Here is an 18,949-nt window from a genome sequence, read left to right as displayed (position 1 = left end):
GAAAGCTGTCATGTATGTAACCATCATGCAACGGTAATCTTCATGTAACTGTAACCTTCATGCAACTCCTGTACACTGTAATTATACCTCAGAAATGCACACCCTGACCACAGGGGGTGAACTTGTGGGAGACACTCCTCACCTGGGTTTCCAAGTATAAAAGGGGAGGTCCCACCCAGGGTCGGCACTCCTTGGTCCTGAGAATAAAGGTTAAGGTCACGTAGTGACTGTGTCTGCAGTACATGCCTCGTGTGAGTTTGTAGTACGGTGCAGGGATACTACATTTGGCGACGAGAAACGGGAATCACCGAACCACGAGGATGCACAGAGGAACATTACTGTATGGGTGAGGACTGGGACAACTTCGTGGAGAGACTCCAGCAGAGCTTTGTCACGGAGGACTGGCTGGGAGCGACAGCGGCTGACAAGCGGAGGGCGCATCTACTGACCAGCTGCGGACCACAGACGTATGCGCTGATGAAAGACCTGCTCGCACCCCAAAAGCCAGCAGACAAGTCCTTTGAAGAGCTCAGCCAACTGATCAGTGAGCATCTCAAGCCGGCGAGTAGCATACACATGGCCGGCACCGGTTCTACACACACCGGCGTCGGGAGGGACAATACTTCTCGGACTTCGTTGCAGACTTGCGGCGCTTGACCAGTCTCTGTAAGTTCAGAGATGCCTGCAGGGGGGAGATGTTAAGGGGCTTTTACTTTGAGGGCATTAATCATGCCAGGATTTTCAGGAAGCTCATAGAGGCCAAGGACTTGACTTTGGAAGGGGCGGCATTGATAGCTCAGACCTTTATGGCAGGGGAAGAGGAGACCAAGCTAATTTATGTGCACAGCCCTGGTCCCAATGTGGCGATGGACCAGGGAATTAACATTGTGAATGCGGCTAGGAACCCCAAGGGCATTTCGAAACCACCCAGGCAGCAACAGACTCTAGGGTGGGCCCGCAACAGGGACAATGGAAAGGGGATCGGCAATTCATGCCATCACGAGGAACAATGCGTTCCGCGATGGGACCATTAACACCCACCACCAGAGTGCTTAGAAACAACCAAATGGGCAATCAGAGAGGAATGCCTGGTAACAGTTCCTTTGTTAACAACAATCTCAGCTCATGCTGGAGATGCGGGGGTAGACATACTGCGAAAAGTTGCAAGTTCTAGCAATTTATCTGTAGGATTTGTAATGTCAGTGGAAACTTGGCCAGGATGTGCAAAACGGCTGTGGCGAGGCTGATCTGCGAGACAGAGGAACCAGACGAGGGGTCTGCAATGCAGGATGATGCCTGGGGAAAAGCCATGGATGCTGAAGTTCAGCGGGTTCACGTAGCTGACATCCACAGCTCATACACCAAAACGCCACCCATGATGATGAAAGTTTTATTAAATGGCATCCCGGTGCGCATGGAGCTGGATACGGGAACTAGCCAGTCACTTATGAGCGCCCAACAATTTGAGAGACTATGGCCACACAGAGTTAGCAGGCCCAGACTGGAACGCATTGACACGCAGCTACAGACGTACACCAAAGAGATCATCCCAGTGCTAGGCAATGCAAACTTTGTGGTAACACATAATGGATCACAGAACCGGCTGCCACTCTGGATCATCCCGGGAAATGGCCCCGCGCTCTTGGGGAGGAGTTGGCTAGCTGAGATGAATTGGAAATGGGGGGATGTGCACGCCATTTCATCTGTGGAGTGAAGTTCATGCTCACAGGTCCTACAAAAATTTGGGTCACTGTTTCAACCCGGTATCGGAATGTTCAAGGGCACTAAAGTAGTGATACACATCACTCCGGACTCCAGACCAGTGCACCACAAAGCCAGAGCGGTGCCGTATATGATGCGTGAGAAAATTGAAAGTGAATTGGACAGGCTGCTCAGAGAGGGCATAATTTCAGCTGTTGAATTCAGCGACTGGGCGAGTCCCATCGTTCCTGTCCTTAAAGCAGATGGCTCGGTCAGGATTTGTGTCAACTACAAAGCCACCATCAACCGAGTGTCGCTGCAAGATCAATACCCGCTCCCGAGAGCGGAGGACCTTTTTGCCACGCTGGCAGGTGGCAAGCTGTTCACCAAGTTGGACCTCACTTCGGTCTACATGACCCAGGAACTGGCCGACGAATTTAAACTACTGACCACCATCACGACACACAAGGGATTATTTATCGACAACAGGTGTCCGTTTGGCATTCGTTCGGCGGCAGCCATCTTTCAGCGGAACATGGAAAACTTGCTCAAATCCATTCCTGGAACAATCGTATTCCAAGACGACATCCTTATAATGGGTCGAGACACCGAGGAACACCTCCACAACCTGGAGGAGGTGCTACGCCGACTGGACCGGTTAGGCTTGTGGCTGATAAAGGCCAAGTGTGTGTTTTTGGCCCCAGAAGTTGAGTTTTTGGGCAGGAGGGTTGCCGCAGACGGGATCCGGCCCACTGAATCAAAAACGGAGGCGATCCGCCGGGCGCCCAGGCCCGGCAACAGGTCAGAGTTGCGATCATTCCTGGGACTTTTGAACTATTTCGGGAACTTTCTGCCGAGCTTAAGCACATTGTTGGAGCCATCACACATGCTCCTGCGTCAAGAACGGGCTTTCAATAAGGCGAGGAACCTGCTGTGTTCTAGCAAACTGTTGACTGTAAAAAACTGGTTTTAACGTGCGATGCATCGTCCTATGGGATTGGGTGTGTGTTGCAGCAGGGTAATGACGACGGCCGACTCCAACCGGTGGCTTATGCCTCCAGGTCCCTCTCCCAGGCAGAGCGTGGGTATGGCATGGTCTAAAAGGAAGCACTCGCTTGTGTTTACGGTGTGAAAAAGATGCACCAGTACCTTTTCGGTAGATAGTTCGAGCTAGAGATGGACCACAAGGCTGTCAATGCCAATGCGTCAGCTCGCATACAGCGATGGGCTCTCACGCTGGCTGCGTATGACTAAATCACGTGGCACCAGCCAGGCACCGAAAATTGCGCTGACGCGCTCAGCGGGCTCCCACCGGCCACCACCGAGGGGGCAGTGGAGCAAAGCGCTGAGATGGTCATGGCCGTTGAGGCTTTTGACACCGCAGGCTCCCCCATCACAGCCCGCCAGATCAAACTCTGGACCAACAGAGACCCCCTCCTATCCATGATAAAGAAATGTGACCTGACTGGGGATTAGGTGCCCGCACACAGAGCGTGCCCTGAGGAGGTCATACCGTTTCAGAGACGGATGGATGAGCTCTCCATCCAAGCCGACTGCCTGCTATGGGGCAGCCGGGTAGTCATGCCCCAGAAAGGAAGGGAAGCGTTCATCAGGGAACTCCACAGCGAGCACCCTGGCATCGTGTTAATGAAGGCCATTGCCCGATCACCTGTATGGTGGCCGGGGATTGACTCAGACCTGAAACACTGGGTTTACAGGTGCACGACGTGTGCCCAGCTGGGAAATACCCCCAGGGAGGCCTCCCTCAGTCCGTGGCCCTGGCCCACCAGGCCACGGTCACGTATTCACGTAGACTAAGCGGGCCCGTTCATGGGGAAAATGTTCCTGATCGTTGTCGATGCATACTCGAAATGGATCTTGTGCATCATATTAAACTCGTGCACGACATCCATCACCGTGGAGAGTCTGCGTACGGTTTTCGCGACCCATGGCTTGCCGGACATCCTGGTCAGCGACAATGGCCCGTGTTTCACCAGCCATGAATTCCAGGAGTTTATGTCAGGCAATGGTATCAAACACGTCCAGACAGCGCCGTTCAAGCCGGCTTCCAATGGCCAGGTGGAACATGCGGTCCAAGTCATAAAACAGGGCATGCTATGCATCCCAGGACCCTCCCTTCAGTACCGCCTATCGCGCCTCCTGCTGGCCTACAGGTCCCGCCCACACTTGCTCACGGGAGTCCCGCCAGCAGAACTCCTCATGAAACGCATGCTTAAAACGCGGCTGTCCCTTATTCACCCAGCCCTGGCAGACATTGTTGAGGGCAAGCGCCAGTCCCAAACCGAGTTCCCTGACCAAAACTCTAGGGGGAGGTGTATAGAAATGGATGACCCGGTATTTGTTCTTAACCATGCTTTGGGACCCAAGTGGCTTGAGGGCACAGTAATTGGCAAAGAAGGTAATAGGGTTATAGTGGTCAGACTAAACAATGGGCAGATATGCCGCAAACACTTGGACCAAATAAAGAAAAGGTTCAGCATAGACACAGAGGAACCTGAAGAAGAGCATGAGATGTCACCCACACCACTGCCAGTGGATGAGCAACAAGGAAATCCACAGCATGCACAGTCCCTGCGGCCAGCCCGGACAGGCCGGAATCACCTCAGGTGACAGAGACACGTGCTGAGGCTCAGCCACCAGAGCCACAACTGCAGCGCTCCACGAGAGAGCATCGACCACCTGAAAGACTTAACTTTTGACACAAAAAGATGTAAGGGGGGAGATGATGTCATGTATGTAACCATCATGCAACAGTAATCTTCATGTAACTGTAACCTTCATGCAACTCCTGTACACTGTACTTATACCCTAGAAATGCACACCCTGACCACAGGGGGTGAACTTGTGGGAGACACTCTTCACCTAGGTTTCCAGGTATAAAAGGGGAGATCCCACCCAGGGTCGGCACTCCTTGGCCCTGGGAATAAAGGTTAAGGTCTGCAGTACATGCCTCGTGTGAGTTTGTAGTACGGTGCAGGGACACTACAAAAGCGATAGCCAGATCCCACGTGTGGTGGTCCGGTATCGACTCTGACTTAGAGTGCTGTGTACGGCAATGCAGCGTATGTGCTCAGTTGAGCAACACGCCCAGAGAGTCACCACTAAGTTTGTGGTCCTGGCCCTCCAGACCATTGTCAAGGATCCATGTCGACTATGCGGGCCCGTTTCTCGGTAAAATGTTCCTGGTGGTGGTGGATGCTTTTTCAAAATGGATTGAATGTGAAATAATGTCGGGAAGCACCGCCACCGCCACCATTGAAAGCCTGAGGGCCATGTTTGCCACCCACGGTCTGCCTGACATACTGGTCAGTGACAACGGGCCATGTTTCACCAGTGCCGAATTTAAAGAATTCATGACCCGCAATGGGATCAAACATGTCACCTCGGCCCGGTTTAAACCAGCCTCCAATGGGCAGGCAGAGCGGGCAGTACAAACCATCAAACAGAGCCTTAAACGAGTCACAGAAGGCTCACTCCAAACCCGCCTGTCCCGAGTACTGCTGAGCTACCGCACAAGACCCCACTCACTCACAGGGGTGCCCCCGGCTGAGCTCCTCATGAAAAGGACACTTAAAACCAGACTCTCGCTGGTTCACCCCAACCTGCATGATCAGGTAGAGAGCAGGCAGCAGCAACAAAATGTAAACGATGGTCGCGCCACTGTATGATGGGAAATTGATCTGAATGACCCTGTGTATGTGCTAAACTATGGACATGGTCCCAAATGGATCGCGGGCACGGTGATAGCTAAAGAAGGGAATAGGGTGTTTGTAGTCAAACTAGAAAATAGACAAATTTGCAGAAAGCACCTGGACCATACGAGGCTGCGGTTCACAGACTGCCCTGAACAACCCACAGCAGACATCACCTTTTTCGAGCCCACAACACACACCCAAAGGATCAACGACACCATGCCGGACAAGGAAATCGAACCCATCACGCCCAACAGCCCAGCAAGAACCGGCTCACCCAGCAGCCCTGCAGGGCCAACAACACACCAGCCCAGCGAGGGCACAGCCAACACACCAGAACAGACATTTGTACCGAGACGGTCCACCAGGGAAAGAAAGGCTCCCGACCGCCTCACCTTGTAAATAGTTTTCACTTTGACTTTACGGGGAGTGATGTTGTGTATCTGTAAAGCATGCACTCCCATGTTCCGCCACCAGGGAGTTCATCCCCTGAAGCCCCAAGGGATCCCAGCATCCCTTGGGAGCACTGTCTATAAGCCGGCCTCTAAGGCCTGTTCCTCACTCTAGAGTGTCTTATTAAAGACTGAGGTCACTGTTACTTTAAGCTCCCTGTGAGCAGTCTCATCTGTGTTAGGAATACAACAATTTCCATCTTGGGTGAGTAGGTGGTGTTTCGTTGGCTGTCGAGGTGCTGGTGGTTTCTGTTTGTGCATCCATGACCACTCCATTCTCTCCCCCCACCCCCCCACATATATATTATGCCAGTGGCACATTACATTCATGTACATTCAAGTCTAGAAAAATACATTTGCCTTTACAGCATTACGTTTGTGCTACCATTGTGAGGCAAGTACATTTGGCTGGTGAGGTGCATGCTTGATATATACTTGGAGTCAGTGCTGGGGTCAGCACCGGTGCATGAGGACAAACTAGTGCCTGAACTGCTGGATGGTGTCCAGATAGTCTGGTAGCGGCGCGTTGCCCAGTGCTGGCAGTGGGAACCCGGTTGGCTAACGTTGCCTGCTCTTGGGGCCTTTGCCGTTGCTCCTAGCGTCGGGCAGATTCACAGATGCCTGTGACCTCCCTGTCCTCTCCTTGCGCCCCGAATCCCTGCTGCTCCCTGAGGAGCAGTCGTCTGGCAGTGCACAGGGAACTGCTGACTCGCTTGCCTGGGCATTATTTGGTTTAGGATCCTGGCTGGTCCCGGTCCCATTTGGGAGAACCGTTGCGGGTGACCCTTCGTTCCTGGGTGTAGCCTTGGTGGCGATGGGGTCTGGGGGCTGCGCCTTACCGCGGTTTGCTCTTTCAGGCTGGTGGCGGTTGGTACCATCGGGTGCCTGAGAGGTGGAGCCGATCAGGGGCAGGGTATCGATACCTGTGCCGTTGCCCTCCTGAGATCACTTGCTCTGCAGTTTGTCTATATTAGCTGCTTGTGGCCACACTCTGTGGTGCATCACTCTGGTCCCAGGGATGCAGGCTACAGCATTGGGTAGCTCGCTGGACCTGTGTGCTCCCGATGGGTGTTTGCCCGCTGCATTAACTGAATGCAGTTGAAATCCTACATCGCACAACGTTTCATTACTCATTGTAAATAAACTGTAGCTCCGATCGCAATCGCACAACTTTTCTTTGCTTATTACATGTATGAAACTCTGATCATCAATTACACGCTTTGCATTTAACTCACAGTTGCTGTTACATTGATTGAGAATGTGAGACTGTCCCTTTAAGTGTAGTGGGTTGCAGGCCTCCTTTAAGAGAGCCTTGCTATCTTTACCCCAATCCTCTTCTTCGCTTTGTACCACATGTTGCTCCATCAGCGCTGCACCTTGTGGTCTGGCCACCGCCACCTTTTTCTTTAGCGCATCACCTCGTGGCTTGGACGCCATTTTTCTTCCATCCACAATGTCGACTGCTGAGATCCTCTTCTTCCCAGGTTCTGCCACCGAGGCTGGGAAGTTGCCTTTGGATCCGATTTTCTTCCTCCGGAGTCCTGCCACTGGAGCCTGGAAAGTGCATTCGGGTCGTCTCAGCTGGATCATCTCCACGCAGTCTTGCTGAGTGGTCTGTGCCCCACGTGTTGTGCTGGTCTGCTCTCTGGTGCTGGATCCAACCTCAGGTGAGGGCTTGCTTTGCCTCTGAGCACGGGGGACGTCGATCGCTGGAGGGGTGAAATCTTCCCAGCTCTAATGGATCTTCTCCATCCACCTTCTTCCGAGCAGCGTTGGTCCATCACCTGCAACAATCCACAGTGGTAACTTGTGCACCGCGCCGTCATGGAGTACTTTAACATTTGCACTACCAACGACTGGGGTAAGTTCACTGGTGTAGATGCGCAGCTTTGCCTGAACTGGGACCAGCTTGGGTCTTCAGTCTGGTTGTCCCATAGCCTCTTATTACTGACTGGCTCGCCGTTTATCTCGACTTCCATCCTCAACGGGGAACACTCAGTGGTGCAGGTAAACATGCCATATACCTCATCGTGGAACTGAGCTGCCTATCGCTTCATAATCCGTGCAGGATTCATGGCCATCTGCAGACTCTTCATCGACACAGTGAGTCATGTTTCTTTTACACATTCGCTGGAGGTGGCCCTTTGTGCTGCAGCCTTTACACACATAGTCTTAAAACGGCACTGACGAGCCCGGTGATTCCCTCCGCAACGCCAGCATGGTGCTACTCGATTAGACCCCCTTGGCGGACTCTGAGTTAAGGGACTCGGGGGCCTGTTCTCTCTCCCCTGAGGAGATTCACGTTTTACAGTCCAGCCTCTAAAAGGTGCCACTCTGTACAGTACTTGCTGGGTTTGAGCCCTGAGGATGAGTCATCCACCTAGAGCCGCAGGTCGAGGCCATGAATGCCTGGCTCACAGAGATGGCCTTCTGCAGTGTGACTGTGGTATCCACAGATAGTAGCCGTGAAGAAGGCCCTCGTGGCCGATTCCGATGACAAAGATATCCCGCAGCGCTTTGGTGAGGTGGTCGCCGAAATCACACAGTGCCGCCAGCCTCCTGAGGTCTGCAGCATATTTTGCGATCTCCTGGCCTTCGGGCCGTCGGTGGGTATAAAACCGTTGTCTGGCTGTGAGGATGCTCTCTTTGGGCTTGAGTTGTTCTTGGATCAGCGTTACAAGCTCCTCGTATGTCTTGGTCGTTGTCTTCGCTGGTGCCAGCAAGTTCCTGACAAGGCCATAGACGGTGGGCCCACAACTGGTGAGCAGGATAGCTCTGCACTTATCAGCCAGTGTGGCCGGATTGTTGCCTGCCAGGTCATTTGTTGTGAAGAAATGGTTGAGCCTCTCCATAAAGGCATCTCAATCATCACCATCGGCGAACTGCTGCAACATACCAAGGCTAGCCATTTTTGCGTGAAAGTCCGTAATCTTGTCGCCAATTGTTATGTCTTTAGATGCTCTGACAATGACTCCACAAGGCAATGTGTTGTACCTTAGTCCATTTAATATAACTCCAGAGTGAGGATCACACCTGGTGGCCTGCCTTTTATACTAGGCCTGGCAGACCTGTACAAGTAACCCACAAGTCTCCCACTGCAGTGCCCTATGGTGGCACACCTTCGTGACCATACAGCTGGTGTACAAGTTTCCCATAGTAGTGCCCTCTGGTGGCAGATCATATGTAATAGTACAAGCAGTAAACATGTAGATACATGACAGATAGGTCATGTTGGGTTAAAAAAAGACTTCTCCCCTTCAAGATGGACTCCCATCCGTATAGCGACCACGGAATCACTCAGATGAAACCTTCGGTTCAACCGGTTTATTTGAGCATATGAAGGAAAGAGTTCAAATGTGAACCTTCCCAGAACAATGATTCTCATCCACAATTATACAACAAACCGAAGTGAGTGCCTCTCCCCCAAAGCACCAGTTGGTTTACTGCTTATCAGCGAAGTTACATTGATTGGTCATCTCTTATCAGACTGGCTTGGAGTGGCATTTCCCAACTGTCCATCTCCCGTCATATGTCAATTGTGTTGGTCAGTGATGTGAACTTTGCCTTAGTCCCCATGACGTGTGAAGTAAGTCTGTTCCCCAAGAGAACTCTAGTCAAATTGTTATGTAGCTTAACTGCTGACCTCTACTGTCCTTGTTATGTGTTACTAAGGTTAAGGATGGTTCATTAACCATCAGGCTTTCAGTGTTATAAGTGTGCTTTACATACATAAGCAAGTGTTACATACAATCTGTCAATAGGCAATTACAATCCATACCATAAGGTAGAGGAACTTCACCGATCCCTCAGACCCTCCTAATACTGATAACCTTATAACCTGGACCATACGTCAGATTAGTTCCATACCTTCAGCATACCTGTTAGTGACCATCTTTCTGTCTGCTCTTTGCCTGCTACAACTTAATTCCCCTTACAGTCAGTTGATGTGTTTCTTCCCCCAGACCTGGTGGAGCTGATGATGATACAGAATGCGCAGATGCACCAAGTGATCATGAACAACATCACCCTGGCAGCACTCACCAACTTCGGTTACAGCACGCAGCCACGGTCCGCTGTGCAGGTCAGAGGTCAATCACTTTCACCTCAAAGCTGAAAAACCAGTGTGGGCTGGAGGTCAGGAGTCATGGTTTTTTGCAACAGGTATTGGGGCAGCAAGATGGTCCAAAATGCGGCAAGTGTCCCGTGTCTCATACTGCAGCCGTGACTCAGTGGGTAGTACTCTCGCCTCCAGGTCAGGTTGTCCCACTCCAGTGACCCGAGCACATAATCCCGGCTGACACTGCCGTGCCGTGCTGAGGGAGTGCTGCACTGTCAGAGGCGCCATCATTTGCATGAGATGTTAAAGCGAGGCTCCTTCTCAGGTGGATGTAAAAGATCCCATGCCACTAATTCGAAGAGCAGGAGAGCCCTCCCCTGTGTCCTAGCCAATATTGATCCCTCAACCAACATCACTTAAAAACAGATTATCTGGTCATTATCTCATTACTGTTTGTGGGTCAGGGAGGTTCACAGCCATGGAACTCACCACCTGCTGAAGGAGGAGATGTGGGTCACTTTGGCTGTGTAAGATGGCCGCTGGGACTCGGAACTCCTTCACAGCAAACGAGCTAAAGGTTGGCAGAGGAAACGTTACAGGGACACCCTCAAAGCCTCCCTGATAAAGTGGGAAACCCTGGCCAAAGGCCGCCATAAGTGGAGGAAGTGCATCCAGAAGGGCGCTGAACATCTCGAGTCTTATCGCTGAGAGCATGCAGAAATCAAGCGCAGACAGCGGAAGGAGCGTGCAGCAAACCAGTCCCACTCACCTCTTCCCTCAACGACTGTCTGTCCCATCTGATACAGGGATTGTGCCTCTCTTATTGAACTGTTCAACCACCTAAGGACTGATTTTTAGAGTGGAAGCAAGTCTTCCCCGGTTCCGAGGGACTGCCTATGATGATGGTGATGTTTGTGGGAGCTTGCTGTGCCAAGTTATCTGCCCAATGGCCGCAATATGATAATGACCTGAGTAGACAGTTTAACAGTTCATCTAAAAGGTGGCACCACTGACAGTGCAGCTCTCTCTCAGTACTGCACTGGAGAGTCAGCCTAGATTATGGAGTGAGGCTTGAACTCAAGTTTTCGTGAATTTTGATGATTATTGGACAGCTGTCTTGCTCTTTTCGCTTCGTTGCTTTAAACATCAGATTACACACACACTCAGTTGTAGTAATGGCAGGTTCAGGTCTTTATTTAAATCTTCATACTACACAACAACCAGTATGAAAGTTACTGAGACACACACTCCATAAATCCACTGCATGCTCCCCACTTGTGAGACACACACTCCAATTCTCGTGCCTGCTCTCGAGACTCACACGTTCCATTTTCCAGCGTGTCTCGGCTAAAACAGTGTTCACTCACAACACTTGCACAAAATCAGGTCTTTGAACTCTATAGTAAATCATGGTACGTCAAAAGTGCATATCAGCCAGCTGCCCTACGTCCTCAAATCAGGTCTTATTGCTGCAATCAACTCTTGCCATGAATTTTATTGACCCTAAAATTCCGGTCGGACGCTTCTTTCGGACAAACGCCTCCGACCTGAAACATTTCTACGAAAGTACCTGGTGGTCCCAGAGGTGCCTGCGATTACGGTGGGGAAGCCTTCTCTTCCCGCGCTGCAGAGCGCGCTCCCATCCTCCAGGTTCCCACGGAGAAGATGCAGTCACGTGTGACTGCTCAGCCAATCAGGTACAATATTCCACAGCTTTCCCATTAATAGCAACGGGAACTCCGTATCTCCCAGTTCTCATCGCTACTAATGGGAAAACAAAAAAAACACACGAAACACATGTAATAAAAAATAAAAAGCACACCTCGCAATTAAAATTAATTGAAATTAAAGTTAAGAAATAGTTTAGAAAAAGAAATTCCAATTTAAAAAAAAAGTTTTTTTAATTATGGTTTAAAATAAACTTACCGTAGTAGGCAGGGTTTTTAACAATAAAATGTGTTTTTTTAATTTTATTTTTTATGTTTTAAGTGTGTTTTAAAACTCTTACGTTTGTAAAAGTAGGCTAAGTGCTTGCTTTTATCAGGTGCAAGAGTTTTCAGGACACTGGACAAGATATGGGTAAATACCGCAATTTTGCCCGTGCAAATGTCCTCGCTCCCGACACTGGACAGGTCGGAGAAGTCGGTTTTCAGCGCATGCGCATTGTTTGTTGAAAACCCGCTTTTGCAATGCCTTCCCGGGTCCATACACACTCCGTACGCACCCCGTACACACCCCATGCCCCATACACACCCCGTACTTCAATTTACAATCCATGCCTGTGGTGTATGTAGCACACAAATCACTGACTCCACATGGTTTGGTGTAAGTCTAACTGCTTTGACCTTCATCCTTTATTGTTCAGCTCCAGAGTGCCTCCCAGGTGTTATATAGCCCTTGTTACAGGTACTACCAGGGTTTCCCACCACAGCGCCCTCTGTGGTGTGGCATAGTACTTACAATACATTTAAGGTACTGGGACGATACACACATCATTACATAACATCACCTTCCCCCACCCCCCCACTTGGACGCAGGACAACGATATACACATCATTACATAACATCACACTTGTCCAACGGAAGGCAGGTGGGCATAGACAGTGCGTTAGTATGGTACATATTATCTGGTACATTAACTGGTTATTGACTGGTAGCGGAACCTTGATTTCCTTGTTAGCCGTTATCATTCATTGTACTTCATCCATTATTTTACACAAATATAGTGGCCATTCAGCATAAAAAAAATAATTCTTATTATAAATTCACAATCTCACATTAACATAGCTCATTTTAGACTCGCTCTGCCAAACAGAAGTCCTTTGTGGGGACCACCTCTTTGTAAGGCCCTTTTAAGACTCCCGGGTGCATTTCCTCTTTAAGGCGCCATCTTTGATGCAGGAGGATTCCACGAGGCTTCTCCTTGGGCGCTGCCATCTTTGATGCTCTGCAGCTCCGACACGATGCCGCTGCCATCTTCTTCTCCGCCGCTCCGGATGCCCTCCGCCATCGCAGCCTTCACTCCCCTCCGCTGCCACCTGACTTGCCACCTCTCCTCCGGCCATCGTGACCTCTCCAGCGGCCACACTTGCTGCGTCCCCCGCGGCTTCCGTAGCGGCCTCCCCTGCGGCTGCCATGGCCGCCGACCTCCAGCTGCTGCCGCCGCCCGACACTACCAGCTCCTCGGCGGGGCCCGCCCAACGGCCTCTTCCTCTGCGGAGCCCTTCCGAACCGCTGGCCCCTGGATCCCTCAGCACCCCGCCGGCTCAACCCCCACCCCCCCCCACTAGGCCCCTCTGTGCAGGGCTGCTTGCCTGTGGGGGCTGGGGCTGCAGGGTCTCTGTGTGAGATCCGGGCCTGGGACTTGCCTGTGGGGATTGAGACTGCAGGGTCTCTGTGTGAGGTCCAGGCCTGGGGCTTGCCTGTGGGGATTAAGGCTGCAGGATCTCTGTGTGAGGTCCGGGCCTGGGGCTTGCCTGTGGGTGGATTGAGGCTGCAGCTCCAGCTCGGTCGGCACTGCTCTCTGGGGACCCGGGGCACGGCAGCACCCCGGGGAGCAGCAGCCTGTGGAGGAATGAAGTCTTCCCAGCTCCCACGGACCGTCCCCATCCACCTCCGGCCGAGGAGCGTCGGCCCATCGCCTGCAACGACCCACAAAGGTAAAGCGTGTGTCTCGTCCCCGTGGGATACCTGCACCATCGCTCTGCCGAGAACAGGTATTAGTTCCCTGGTGTAGGTACGCAGCTTCGCCGTGACCGGGACCAGCTTGGGTCGTGCAGCCGGGTTACCCCACAGTTTATCAAAAGTTCTCCGACTCATCAACGATGGACCCGAGCCCGTGTCCACTTCCATACTCACTGGGACTCCGTTGATTTTTACTTCACTTATCACTGGGGGCGAATCGTTGGTGCACGTATACAGTCCAAACACCTCATCTTCTTCTGCCTGCTCCTCGCTGAACAGTGGATCATCCCCCATCTCCTCAGCCACATGGTGAGTCCGATTTCTTTTACACATACGCTGAATGTGGCCTTTAACGTGGCAAGTATTGCACGTATACTCCGCAAACCTGCACCGGTGAGCCCCATGGCTTCCTCCACAGCGCCAGCATGGTGCTGCTTGATTGGCCCCCCTCGGCGGACTCTGAGCTCCAGGACCCCGAGGTCCATGCTCTCTGTCCCGGGCAGAGCCACGTTCTGCAGTTTTGTCTGTGGTGGCCATTATCCTGTGGACAGTGCCTGCCGGGTTCGAGACTGTGTGGATTATTTGCTTGGTGCTGCAAGTCGAGGTCATATATGCCTGGCTGATGGTAATGGCCTTTGTCTGGGTGACTGTGGGTTCCGTGGCCAGCAGCTTGTGAAGGAGACCCTCGTGGCCGATCCCCATAACGAAAACGTCCCGCAAAGCCTCGTCAAGGTGTGCCCCAAAATCACACGGCGCCGCGAGTCTCCTGAGGTCCGCAGCATATTTGGTGACATCCTGGCCCTCGGGTCTGCAGTGATGGTAAAATTTGTATCTGGCCGTGAGGATGCTCTCCTTCGGTTTCAACTGGTCACAAATGAGTTCAGTCAGCTCCTCGTATGACTTGTCCCTGGTGCTCCCGGGTGCCAGCAAATCCCTGACGAGACAGTAAATCTCATCGCCACAACTGGAGAGCAATATCGCCTTACGCTTACCTCTCAGTGCTTCTGTGTTCCCCGTCAGGTCGTTAGCTGTGAAGTAGTACTTGAGCCTTTCCGTAAAGGCCTCCCAATCATTGCCCACGGTAAAATCCTTTAGCGAGCCCAGAGTAGCCATGGTTGCGTGGAGTTCGTCCGCTTCCTTGTCGCCAATGTGGTGTATGTAGCACACAATCACTGACTCCACACGATCTAACTGCTGTGACCTTAGTCCTTTATTGTTCAGCTCCAGAGTACCTCCCAGGTGTGGTGGTCAGCCTTATATAGCCCTTGTTGCAGGTACTACCAGGGTTTCCCACCGCAGCGCCCTCTGTGGTGTGGCATAGTACTTACATTACATTTAAGGTACTGGGACGATACACACATCATTACATAACAATGCCCGTAAGAAAAGCTGCTTAAACTTTTGACCCAGCATGCGTCAGCTCAGACTGCGTCAAAAGCGAGGTGTTCCGGAAATATGGGCTTTCGCTCCCAAAACAAGCTTGACAATTCAAACCAAGGCCTTGCCCACGATGAGGTTTCTGACCTTTGGAGCACGGTGCATCAGCAGGCCTGTGGGTGATCCTTCACCATGGGCGAGGCCACTAAGCATCTACTCTTCTAGTCCCCACCGTCTGCTGTTTGAGTTGACGGAAGGTGTGACCCCTGATTAATGGCTGCAGCCATCCAAGCCTTAAACTCTGGAATTCCCATTGACCTCCATTGATCCCAGACCATCAACATCTCGATTATAAAAATCTCATGCTCGTGTTCAAATCCATCCACGGCCTCGTTCCTTGTATCGCTAAACCTCCTCCAGCCCTACAATCCTCCGATAACTCTGCATTACTCCAATTTTGCATCCCCCACTAAATCCGCCCCACTATCGGTGGGCGGGACTTCGGCCGTCTATGGCCTAAACTATGGAACTCCCTCCCTAAACTTCTCCACCTCTTGCTCCTCCTTCACGACCATCCTGAAAACCTATCCTTTTGACCAAAGCATTTGGTAACCTGTCCTTATATCTCCTTATGTGGCTTGGTGTCCATTTGAATTACTCTCCTGTGAAGTGCCTTTGGATATTTTCCTATGTTGTGCAAGTTGTTGTAGAGTTAGTCTGATGACGACATATTCCATGTTATTTTTGTGCTGTGCCAACACCAGCAGCAACCTGTGGAAACACCTTGGTTCAAAATTCCCACCATTACAATTGTGCCTTTTTATTAAATCTACATTGTACCAAAGGTCTTGGGTTTCAGAATGTGTTGTCTTTCATTTGTTGTGTTTAGAACCCAGTGTCGATCAGAGTGGAAGAGAGTGAGCCTGACACGGTCTATCACCATCACTACGAGCCTTGGCCGTATCCTGCGTACTCCTCGTGGCCCACGCTGCCACCCCAGGCCCAACCTCAGACACGCCACATGGTGAGACTCCTGCAAGAGAATCTGCAGCCAACGGTACGGCACGTCAATGGTGACCCCCCTCCGAGTCCCCGCAGAGAGATGTAAGCACTATGAGTGTACAGGGGCTGCACAGCCGTCTCACGCTGCAGTCATCAGTAGGAGAAGCTGGAGATCATGGAGTGCCCTAAAACCGCAGGCTTGGGGGCTCCAGGGATTTGGGATCAGTGCCTTCAGTAAGGCAGTCCATCAGTGGCTCGGTGGCCATGTGCCCGCCCTGGTGTGGGCAGAGTGCCCCCTGGCCAGGTAGGCTCCCGGTTGGATCCCTGCTCTGTGCTGCGTTTGCTGATCTCAGCTTGGGTCTACCATTGACCTGTACGCCTGCGGGATAGGGAGGAGCAATGTGTCAGCACTCACTAACCTGATGTGGGAGTGTGTCCGATAAAGAAGGGGAGCAGACGGGCGGGAGGGGGGGGAGGGGGGCATGGGAGAGAGGGGGAGCAGATGGGGGGGACAGCATACGAGGAGGGGAGAGGGGGAGCATAAACGGGGTGGAGGGAGGGAGCGAGTGGGAGCAGAAAAGGAGGGACGGGGGAGGGGAGGGCATACGGGGGGGGACGGGGGAGGGGAGAGCATGGGGTGGGGTGGGGGGTGTAGCGGGGGAGATAGGAGGAAAGGTGTCCAGGCCATAGAACCATCAATGTTTACAGCACTGAAGGAGGCCACTCAGCCCATTATGCCTGAACCAGCTCTTTGCTAAAGAATTCCTGACAAATGGATTGATAGCCCATCAGCAATCACTGTCTGGATGTGTATTGGAATAGTCACTTGGACAAGGCAGCTTGGACTGTCAAATGTATGGAATATTCCCCAGTACATCACAAAGGAGACAAGGGAAGAATACAGAGGGAAGAGAGGAAACAAAAGGTAGATATTTGAAGCATTTATGTATTTGCTGAACTATTTCTGTTGGTTTGTCAGATATTTCAATGATGCAGCTCTTTCCTAAACCCTTCGCTGTGTTTGGGAATCATCACTGTGTTGCTTTGTGAGGTAATCACCACAAACCCCGGGGCCTGGTCTTCCTGCCCCCCGCACATGTCCAGACAGTTGTGGGTTAACGGAGACTGACCACGGAAACTCCCCTTCCCGGTCCCAGCCCAGGAGCTGCCATTGGGGCTGCTGGGACTCAGGGTAATAGTCCCCTGACTGGTGCCTGCCCCCAGGGTCGCCTATTCTCATCTGGCTGTGAGCAGGTGGGCCGCTCCGGGGGGGGGGGCATCAGCAGTGCAGCCTTCAGAATGACAGCCCACATGGACCCCCTGCATGGCAAGGGATACAGCCCCCTCCCCCCATGGGCAAGGGGTATGCTCCACCCCCACTCCCCCCATGGGCAAGGGCACACTCCCCCCATGGACAAGGGGTACGCTCCACCCCCCTCCCCCCATGGGCGAGGGGTACAGGGCCTGTTCTGCATCAGCAAGGTTCCACAAGACACAAATGGGATGATTAATCGATGCATTTTCTCAGGACAGAGGGACAGCTCCCTGTTCTTTGAATGGCACCATGGGAGAATGTCAGCCCAGATGGAGCAGAAACATCTCTCTCTGTAACCATGGGAACCGTCTATGAAGTATGGACACTGGGGAAAAACACAATTTGTTTTAATCTGCTCCCATCATCAATTGTACATTTTTCCACACTCCAAAATCATACACTTTAGACTGCTTCACCCTCAAACAAAATAATTAAATGCTAAAATATAAAATGTTTCAATTTCAATTCAATGATAATACACCACGTCAAGCCAGTAACTGGGCCCTGGGCCTTGGGTCTGCAAACTCTAGCTCCCCACTTGGCCAAAAACAATTGTTCAAAAATGTACCCACACCTTGGTACAACCCCGTTCCCTCTAGACTTTATAAATTCTACACAACCTGCCTTCCCGAGACCCTGAACAGTGACTATGCGATGAGATAGAGCTGGTAATCCAGGCCATGGCCCCATGAGGTGGAGCTGGCAAACCAGGCCGTGGAGCCTGGAGATAGAGTTGGTAAACTAGGCCGTGGAGCCTGGAGATGAAGCTGGTAAACCAGGCCATGGATAAAAGGCCAGCAGGCTGTAGTCAGGCGTTTTAGTTGTTGAAACTTGTTGCATCTAACCGGGCACTGTTGGATTGTTGTCTCCTAGTAAAGCCGTGCCTCCACCCCCACCGCCAAGCGCCACAGGGACAGTCGGAGCCGACGTTCGTCCATCCTCAGGTAAGCTTCAACGGCAGGAATGATCTTGTGTTCCTGTTCTGTCCTGTATACACCTTGCTCGCACTACGCTGAGAAAGACTGTCTCTTCCTTTAACTCTACCTTCCTCCCCCAACATTCACAGGACTTGAAAAGATCTTTGGGCCTTTAAAATCCAAACTTGGCATGATAGAAACATAGAAAATAGGTGCAGGAGTAGGCCATTCGGCCCTTTAAGCCTGCACCGCCATTCAATAAGATCATGGCTGATCATTCACCTCAGTACCCTTTCCTGCTTTCTCGCCATACCCCTTGATCCCTTTAGCCGTAAGGGCCATATCTAACTCCCTCTTGAATATATCCAATGAACTGGCATCAACAACTCTCTGCGGTAGGGAATTCCACAGGTTAACAACTCTCTAAGTGAAGAAGTTTCTCCTCATCTCAGTCCAAAATGGCTTACCCCTTATCCTTAGACTATGTGCCCTGGTTCTGGACTTTCCCAACATCGGGAACATTCTTCCTGCATCTAACCTGTCCAGTCCTGTCAGAATTTTATATGTTTCTATGAGATCCCCTCTCATCCTTCTAAACTCGAGTGAATACAGGTCCAGTCGATCCAGTCTCTCCTCATATGTCAGTCCTGCCATCCCGGGAATCAGTCTGGTGAACCTTCGCTGCACTCCCTCAATAGCAAGAACATCCTTCCTCAGATTAGGAGACCAAA

At 51.7% G+C, this 18,949-nt stretch overlaps 1 protein-coding gene across 1 annotated transcript in view; it reads left to right on the top strand.

Annotated features, from left to right (window-relative positions):
* The window catches only part of LOC139233680 (proline-rich protein 29-like), a 62,506-nt gene that overhangs the window by 37,622 nt on the left and 5,935 nt on the right, over window positions 1–18,949 (top strand). The window contains exons 3-5 of the mRNA XM_070864085.1: window positions 9,829–9,947; window positions 15,874–16,088; window positions 18,175–18,245. Of these exons, the coding sequence (XP_070720186.1) occupies window positions 9,829–9,947; window positions 15,874–16,088; window positions 18,175–18,245 (405 nt within the window). The remainder of the gene's footprint in view (window positions 1–9,828; window positions 9,948–15,873; window positions 16,089–18,174; window positions 18,246–18,949) is intronic.

Source organism: Pristiophorus japonicus, chromosome 21, assembly GCF_044704955.1.
Source record: "Pristiophorus japonicus isolate sPriJap1 chromosome 21, sPriJap1.hap1, whole genome shotgun sequence".
In the NCBI taxonomy this organism is placed as follows: Eukaryota; Metazoa; Chordata; class Chondrichthyes; family Pristiophoridae; genus Pristiophorus; species Pristiophorus japonicus.
Note: the sequence above shows the minus strand (reverse complement) of the source record. Positions and strands in the feature narration are given on the sequence as shown.